Source organism: Myxocyprinus asiaticus, chromosome 4 (assembly GCF_019703515.2).
Source record: "Myxocyprinus asiaticus isolate MX2 ecotype Aquarium Trade chromosome 4, UBuf_Myxa_2, whole genome shotgun sequence".
NCBI classification, from domain to species: Eukaryota; Metazoa; Chordata; class Actinopteri; order Cypriniformes; family Catostomidae; genus Myxocyprinus; species Myxocyprinus asiaticus.
The window spans coordinates 28,902,824-28,912,500 of NC_059347.1; the positions used below are offsets into that span (position 1 = coordinate 28,902,824).

The window sequence follows — 9,677 nt, forward strand, 5'->3', positions numbered from 1 at the left end:
GTAGTTTTAACAACTTGTTCAACATGCGAGCTACTGTTTAAAGTAATTTTAAGTTTTTGGTTCTTTTAGAATTGAGATCTAAGCAGTGGCAACTGAAGTTTTCATATGACAGAATAATCGTGATTTTAAAATTGAGCAAAATAATCGTGATTATCAATTTCACCATTATCGTGCAGTCCTATTAATTTATGATGTGGACTGTGCATTTTTAAATGCACTATGGTGCAGTTTGGTGCGGTGAGTTGAGCTAACTGAGCCAGTATCCACAATAGTGTCTTTTACTCTTAAGATCTTGTATGTAAGTGGAGGGTGATCAGAGATTTAGTACACAACTGCTGAATCCTTGGTTTGAGTGTGAAGCTTTTGTACACACAAAACCCTAAAAACAACAGCAGAAAGGCAGGGCCATGGAGCATTGAGTGATTCTTGAAAAGAAAAATACCACATGGTGCCATTGTTTTCTTTTATATGCTTTGTGTCGACATATTGTCATCATTAAAAATCTCTCAGGCTTGATAATTTTTGAAACTCCTTTTGTTGGTTTTAGTAAGCCAGTACTTTTTCTGGAATACTAAAGAGAACATTGCATAGCGATCATGTGAAACAAAGCATGTTTTATCAACAGAAATGGCTGCCAATTGGTCGCACATCATGACCGAGAACCTTTTAAAACATGCTCAGTCATGGAAAGAGTTTGTACCAAAGACTCCAGAATCTTTGGCTCTTGACAATGATCTTGTGTTTTTTACTCTTTGTTTTTCTCTTTCCCTTCCTCAGGTGGTCTGGCAGCACAGTCATGTTGAGCCCGTGATTAAGTAGCAGTGCTTCAGGCCCAGTCTGAGCCTCTGGCACACCACCAGACCAGACCACCGCAGCATGTCCAGTTCAGGCTTCCCCCCCAGCCAGGGGTCCTTCAGCAGCGAGCAGAGCCGTTACCCACCACACTCAGTGCAGTACACCTTCAGCTCCACACGCCACCCGCCGGTTAGTACCACCTGCACCTCCAAAAAACCCATAATCACATGCATCTTATCTGTTACATATTGGGTTTTGCTGCAGAGCTCTGACCCAACACCTGTCTTTCTTGGCCAGTTGTCATATAGTGAAATATTTTCAACTGAAGTAAAGCCTTCCCTGCAAGTAACAATGTTGGGTACAGTGGGGCTAAAGGCCCCAAAACGTCTAAATAACGTCTAAAGGTTGATTTTGAGTAACATTTAATTACTCTTAAAGTGTTGAAAAATATGTGGATAATGAGAATCCCTGAAATTATCACATTTATTTTGAGACACAATTCTAATTTGTCATTTTCAGCTTTGTTCAAGGTGATTTAAATAAAGAGTTTTTCAATAACTCTTTTATAAGTAAAAGAGGGTATTTGATGTAAAAAGCCCCCTTTTTGCAAGAGCTAAAGGCCCCCCATAAAAATACCCTCACTTAAGGTGAGGGGCATAGATTTGATGTGAAGAATGTTCCAGGTGGGCTCACATTGACTAATCAAAGGAGATTCATTTATTTATAGAATTCTTGAGATGTTATAAAACACCAAATGTGTTTGAAATTAACAAGAGATGGTGAACCTTTTTCTAAAGTAGATATTTTGAATAAGCATTATCCTAATTTGTTACTCAGACTCATCTTGCTTGCTGTCTCAGAAATATTTGCATAAGTTGGCATTTTGTCCTGTAACTTTTGCCCCGGTATCTTGTGGGTCTACCCAACACTAACCCTTCTCACAAAAAATATGTTGCCCCATCAGTATTCAGTACAAACAGAATTTTTTTTAAAGCTTGATACACTTGGCAATCAGAAAAAAAAAAACATTTCCTAAAGAGGGGTATCTTTAGACCCATTGTCGCGAACAGAGGTCTGGAGATACTTGCATTTGTATAACTCGAGTCTGAAGGAATATAAAGACATCTTTATGGGTCTAAACTTTTGAAGAGAAATTGTCCGGCGTCTCCTAGCAATTGTAGCGTGCATGCACCAACCGCCTGTGTATACGTGCACCGTCAAATAGAGTATACTTTGACAGGCTCGCGTTCGACTGTATGCAGACGCTAAGTGTTTGCATCAAAATCGAAGAGTACTTTGGGCTTAAAGCTCATTACTTGCAGGGAGAATGGACACAATGGTGATAAAGTAGACTCTCAGTAACCATCCTGTTTCTTGGTCATTCCTACTTTGGAGTTAGCCTGCCAACTTTGTGTGTGGAGCACAGATTCTGAATCACTAGACTAGCACAATTTTAATTCTGTGAAACTGAGAGATCCTATTTGCTGCAAACAGATATTACACCACTTATTTTTGTGAGTTTATAAGTGGAAATGGTCGGGTTGACCATCCACTTGTTCCCCCTAAACTTCAATACCAGGAGCAGGAATTTAAAACCAGTGACCAATTTGTTTTAGACATTGTAGCTGTTCTTCACAGCTAGAGATTAGAGTTAGAGAGTTAACAAGAGCAGAGGGCGAAACTTGAATAACTTCACACTATTTACCTCCCATCTCAGCCCTAACCCACTTAATTTTTTTTACCTCTATTCAGTGAATGCTGTGACATGGGGCATTCAAAATACAGCTGTTGGTCGTAGTGGGCATTCTTAATCATATAAAATGCAGACTATTTCTGACACGGTTTTCCATTACAGGTGTAATGATCTATCGATCTGGATCTATGCATCGATCCAATGACCAACGATCCAATGTTATCGATACAACGCGTAAATATCGATATAGAAATTTTTTTAAGATGTACCTTTGTTTTAATACTCTCATGTCAGCCATGTCCGTACGCATTTCTGTCAGGTGATGAAGCAACCTTATTACATTCATTTGACTTTATGAGTGCTAATAATGTTTTTCATGTGGGACACGGATGTGCGCAGGGTCTTTGAAGCCAAATTGTGCTCTGCTACCCATGCGGCATGCACACGCGTCAACCGGGCTTCCCGCGAAATGCAAGCTCCAGTGACAAGATCCTTGCGAGCGCATCAACCGGGCACTCCTTAAAATGTGAGCTCTCATGACAAACGCAGAGTGGCACAAATGCGTGATTAATTCGGGCTTCCATCTATATCATTGCACATATGACCCATTTGAATTTTACATGAGAATTTGCTATTTTAAAGTACCATGGAGAAGTTCAACCATGTGAAACATCTTGACAACACTGACATTCTGAACAGCACTAACGAGGGAAAGGGAAATACCTGCTCAGCTCCAGCATCAGTTATAAGACGTCACACATCCACACATTAACACCCTTACTAACATTTATCTCAGTTAACTGTAACAGAATTTTTCATTACAACTGTGGAAGTTGTAGCCAAGAAAACCAGGGATAGCATGGATAGTTGGAAACAAGTCATGGGTATGTAAGTATTTTGAATTGGACTAAACTGAAAAATTAGCTGTCATCAAACAAGTGATGATCACTTGTATGTGACTTTATGTTTTATATTATTTACCTGTATAATTTTTTTTCAACATCTGAAGTACCTTATTTTGTTGTGGATGTCCCATTGTGTATACAGAGAGCTGAATAAAATAATCAAATAATATTTTGGTTGCATATGGGGGGAATATAATTGATTGTGTAAAATAGGCATATAATATCTGAATATCAATCGCAGGCCCATGAATCGAATCGTATCGTGGCAGACTTTAAGTATCAGCAAATATTGGATCGCAGTCCAAGAGAATCGATTCAAGATCGTATCATGATGAAACATCCGATTTTACACCCCTATTTTCCATGCATTAGTTATTGCATGGCTCAGCCCACATGCAGGGATAACTTGTATAGAACAGTGAAAATGCTCTCAGTAACATTACACATATTAACTTGCATATACTCAACTGTAGTATCTTACAAGAGACTAATCATTTCTGCTCTAATGCCTATTGGTAAGTGCACGTTGCTGCTTATTTTCATAAAGTTACTTTTTTCTCCATTTTGTCATCACTGGAGATCATCGCCAGTGGTCGACTGTCGCTCATGTTGTCTGAATCCACCAACTCTCATTGAAAATGAAAGACTTCCAGTCGCTTTGTCGCTGCAAATCGCTGAATGAATGAACAACCCTTAAGGCATGTTTACCCTTTTCTGTCCTCCCCAACATCCCTTCTGTCTCTCTCAGATGAAAGGAGGCTAGAAATGGTGGGGCCTCGGTGTTCTAAATCAATTTGGTTAACACTGTAGTACATTCCTCAAAGCTAGAGAAGCAGAAATAAATAGACACCAGCTCTCTCCTTCTCCTCTGCACACTCTTTTTTTTTTTTTTTTTTTTTTAATTCTCTTTACTCAGTTTTTTCCTGTTTGCGGCCATGTTCATAGCCATGTTTTTGGGTTGTTTGCTGTTTAGAATCATCTCCAGCACAGATGGTCTTAAAATGTGATTTGCTTTTAGAGGAAATCTGATGGCTGTCTATTTCAGTGAGGTGACCTCACGCCAGCAGATCTTGCAGCAATGCTGCTGTACCACAGCCAGCTCAAACAACTGTGGCTTTGTTGTTACAATTTAGCATTACCAATTTTATAACATTAAAAATTTGATGAGATGTCCATTCATAAAGGGATTTGAAATGCCTAAAATGCTCATTTGGAACCTCCTCAAGGCAAGGATTAACAGGTCTAAAATGAAAGGACCAGTAGTGGTCTGTTCAAGGTTCAAATATTAGCCCTTTAAGACCCAGATGTGGGTCAGTCCATCACAAGTGGTCCAATACAGGTTGCTTGACTATTTTTAATTTTCCTATTTTTTTTTTGAGTGATTACCTCTATGTATTGGTATTACAAAACCACCAGTTTTTTATTTTTATTTTACTTGGTTTAACCACGACGGCCATCTTTGTTTCATGGCACAGAACACATTTTGGTTATACAGCTGTTTACAAAAACCTCAATATCTCTGCTCAGGATGGTCTTAGCTCTTTGCAACAAAAACTGACCTCTAGAGCGCATTACAAGGTACATGTACATATATAAACATTTTGCACAATCTTGTTCCTTACACTTAGAACTTAAGTCCTAATGTAATGCTCAAGAATGCTCAAAGTTCCACTTTTAGGGTCAATTTATAATGGGAAGGGTTCGAGTCTCAGTCTTAATTTTGTTAGGGGGTACCTAGGTAAGTATAGTGTGCATGCAGAACATTTCAGGTTTGAGACTTTTCTTATTTTAATTTTTTTATCAGGTCGAGAAAGTGCAAATTTTTTAAAATTGCCCTCACTTTCGGTTGAATATCTGTGGTGGGAGACCAAATAGGAAACTGAAATTTTCACAGAAATAAGTCCTCTATAGTAGCATTCTACTGTAAAATTTGAGTTTGAGATTCCACTGGTTACAGAGCTAGGGCTAGTAGAAATCTGGGGAAAAGCCGACTTTATTCATGATTAACTGGTACATAATGTGCAGAAATGGCTGCAACGTATACCTTTAATGTGGAAGCTGCCTTGCCTGCATCCAAAAAATGTTGCAAAAAACTCAAAACTCTTGAAACCTCACAGTGTGAAGGATCCAACCCACAATCCCTGCACCATGAAGAGAAAAAATTCTAATGTGCAGCGTAGAGCTGACATGTGGATGCAGCACTAGCAATAGTATGAACAACTGCAGGTTCATAATCGGTTAGAAGAGGATTGGACCCAGAGGCCAAACCCAAAGCTGCAGACAGGCTGGATCTGGGTGCGAAACACTGCCGTCCATCTGCGATAGCAGATCCTTCTGGAGCAGAAGGTGCCATGGTCTGCCCACCAGTAGTCTCAGAAGTATGGGAAATCAAGGCCAGGCTGGCCATCGGGGTGCTACAAGGAGCACCCTGTGGTTGCACAGGGTGATCCTGTGTAATGCCTCCCACAACAGTGGAATAGGAGGAAATGCATAATGTAGGCAGTTCGGCCACTGGTGTGACAGCGCATCCTGCCCTAACGAGCTGGATGTCTCTGTCCTCGCAAACCACAAGCGACAATGAGTGGTCGCCTCTGACGTGAAAAGATCCACTTCTGCTTCTGCAAACTAATGCCATATGCTCTGCACCACATCCGGGTGAAGCCTCCATTCTTCTGGATGCAGAAGATCCCTTTATAGAGCATCAGCTACCTGATTGCTCGACCCCAGGAGGTGAACTGCCCTCAGTGATGCTAGTCGAGGAAGAGACCCGGTGAGAATCTTGAGTGAGATGCAAGAACTTGAGCGACTTCCTGCCACCCTGATGGTTCAGGTGGAACACAGTTGAGGTGTTGTCGGACCGAATGAGCATATGATGGCCTGCCAGAACCGGCAATAAATATTGCAGGGCTAGGAAAACTGTGCATAACTCCAGGAGGTTGATGTGGTCTGTGTACTGATGTTGAGACCAATGGCGACAAATACCCCTGTGATTCCATGTTGCACCCCATTAGGGAAGCATCGGTCGTGACCACCTCCCAACGAGAAGTAGCGACCCATAGGGGTACACCTGTCATTTAAAACTCCCAGCAATTCCATTGTGTCAATGCATAAACACAACGATGGGAAACAACAATCAACCGATGATGATGTCTGGTGAGGTTCAACCGCAAACTGATGTTCCACCGCTGGAGAGGCCTGAGGTGGAGCAAGCCCAGTGGAATCACTGAAGTGGTGGCAGTCAGCATCCCCATAAGCTGTAGTAACACTCTGTATGGCAACATCGTTTCCAGACGGAAATAAGCAAGGAGCTGCAGAATTATTGTCTGCCCGAGCATGTGACAAAGTGGCAGACATTGCACGAGAGTCCAGAGTCATCCCAGTGAAAGTAACTGATTGCAACGGGATCGGGCAACTCTTTGTCTCGTTTGCAGCGAGACCCAGTTTCTGCACATACTGAAAAAGCAGTCTGATGTCACGGACAACTTGATGCATTGTGGGGGCACAAAGAAGCCAGTCGTCTAAATAAGGAAGGATCTGCATTCCTCTGGACCATTGAGGATACAGAGCTGCACTCATGCACCTCGTGAAAACATGATGGGCCAGAGTCTGACCGAATGGTAGGACCTTGAATTGGTAAGCTTGGTTTTCAAACTAAATCAAAGAAACGTCCTGTGCCAAGGTGCAATCGGAACATGAAAATATGTGTTCCTCAAGTTGAGATTTGTAAACCAATCCTCCCTCATGACAGACTGAAGAACGTCGGCTGCACATAACATTTGAAAAGGCAGAGTTTTCAGGAACAAGTTTAGATGCCTTAAATCGAGAATTGGACAAACTTTTTTCTGAACTAGAAAATAAGTTGAATAAAAACCCTCCCTTTGAACAAAGGTATGAACCTTTTCTATGGCTCCCTTCTCCAGAGAATGAATTTCCTGAGAGAGAGCCACTGAACGAACTTCATCCCTGACCACTGTAGGGACAGTCCTTGAGAGCAGAGTCTTCTTGCAATCCTCAGGCAGTTTCGCCTGAGCAAGTCACACTTGGCAGCTGGCTGCCAGAAGTGTGGCGGTAAGAGTACATAGTTCATTGGTCACATGACCCATAATCAGAAGAGCTGTCAGCAGGAACTGAGAAACTGAGGGGTCAACGTTTGCTGACTCCAATGTATTGGTGGTAGCGAGGAGTAATTGACAGATTGTATTCTCAGCGTAGGTTATATAGACAGCAGGTTCGGACGCCTTTTTCAGCAGCGAGTCTGTGTGACCACATTGGTCACTGGGGTATTGCACATTGCCCTGTAGGGCCTTGTTAGGTGACACCACCAGGGCTGCAACAGACTATTTCTGGAGCGCGTCCCACCCAGATGGAATCTGCTTCAGCCATAGACGCTAGCGTACGAGCGGTCTTTGATCACTGCTTAGGCACACTAGACATTAGAAAATTCTGACTCAAAATATTGCACGGTGGCATAGCAAAGGAAGTCACAGCTGAGAACTGTCTAAAAAAGACATTTGACTGGGCTGGTTGGGCAGGTGACTTGTCCAGCCCTAGACGAGCAACCGCCATCTGAAGCACAGCCAAAGTGTCATCCGAAGAGGACGGAGCCTGTCCTGTGTGGTGGAAATTCACCTGTAAAATGAATCCGTCCACTTCAGTGGTAAAGCTTAAGCAAAGTAAATCTTTATTCTTACTCATGAGTCCGGGTAGCCCCTTCTACCACCAAAGTATACCTCTGAGAGCTACAAGGGTTAGTTCCAAAATGCGGAATTTTTATCCAACACAATCATGCATATTCATTTTTCAGAAGACAAAGAATCAACTAAATGATTGACTAAATATAAAAAGCAATTACCATAGAACCACCTATCTTCACCTTACAAGGACAGGTTCCTGTCCTGAAATGCTCTGTTCTTCATCCACACTAGTCATCTCAGCACATTCCATAATTATATGTTTTTCACTCTTCGGCTGTGTCCTCTAAGACACAGTTCTTTGCCTCCCTTTTCCTCTCTGACCTTGGTAGAGATGGCCATACAAAGAAACTTCAGTCGATTTAGCTACAAAAAGAGAAACTATTTATCTAAGCATTTGAACATCTTTGGTTCATTTACAGAAAGCAATTTACAGTTAATAAGAAATAATAGAAAATAAACCAAGCATAATGAGAATTAATAAAAATTAATTTTCCACACCTGATGACTGATCTGAATCCCCACTAGAACCCCCCGCAGCTGAGAACATCCTGGGTGGAAGGTTGCACAGTAACATCCACAGCATCCATATGATCATGAAAAAGAGTCAGAAGCACTGGTAGAGAGCACGTCCAAGTCAGAATGACATGAAGGAAAGGGGGAGTCAAGAGGCTTTTCCCCAATTCCTTTATTTGAACTATCCTCATCCTCCTGTGTTATAGTTACAGGAGTGGCAGGCACCACAGGCTGAAGCGATTGAAGATGTTTTAGCTCTGACATCTCAGAAGAAAGGACAGCAACTGTCTTAGAAAGTGAGTTGTTCTCGATACGATCACTCCGTGAACTTGCCTTTTTCTTAGATGGGGGGGGGGGGGGGGTACGGTTGCCACAGATGCACAACGTTTCCGAGTCCGTGTGGTGGGGGGTAACTCTGACTCCCTGAGATTCACCATTGAACTAGGGTCTAACCCAGCTAGACAGAACCACCACTCCGACATAGGCAAAAGACTACAGTGCAAGCATGGGTCCATGATAGCCTCTCTCAAATACTGAATTCCCAAACAAAGCGGACAGACATCATGACCATCGTCAGGGACACAGCTTACATGTCAGTTGGAGGCCAGTGGCAATAGAACCGTGAGCCATGATCACTTTGTTAAAAACACCCCCGGATAGAACCGAAAGGCTTAGGCAAGCAGAGCGGTAAATAGCCCAGGGGAGATACTGCGGAGGTGAACAAAAAAGTAATACAATTCCTCCGGATAGAATCGGAATGCAGCTCAGCAAGGAATGCTCATGGAAAAAAACATAAAAAAATAATATATCCAGGGGCCTGGGTAGCTCAGCAAGTAAAGACGCTGATTACCACACCTGGTGTCACAAGTTCGAATCTAGGGTGTGCTGAGTGACTCCATTCAGGCTTTCTGAACAACCAGTTGGCCCGGTTGCTAGGGTGGGTAGAGTCACGTTGGGTTAACCTCCTCTTGGTCGCTATAATGTGGTTCTCACGCTCGGTGGGGCTTGTGGTGAGTAGTGCATGGATGCCGCGGAGAATAGCGTGAAGTCTCCACACGCTATAGGTCTCCGCGGTAA

The 9,677-nt window shown here is 42.4% G+C and overlaps 1 protein-coding gene across 10 annotated transcripts in view; it reads left to right on the forward strand.

Annotated features, from left to right (window-relative positions):
* Positions 1 to 9,677, forward strand: part of LOC127440151 (nuclear receptor corepressor 1-like) — a 140,348-nt gene that overhangs the window by 23,491 nt on the left and 107,180 nt on the right. For all 10 annotated transcript variants that reach the window (XM_051696585.1, XM_051696584.1, XM_051696586.1 and 7 more), the window contains exon 2: positions 778 to 984. In XM_051696585.1, coding sequence (XP_051552545.1) covers positions 877 to 984 — 108 coding nt within the window. In that variant the 5' untranslated portion in view covers positions 778 to 876. The remainder of the gene's footprint in view (positions 1 to 777; positions 985 to 9,677) is intronic.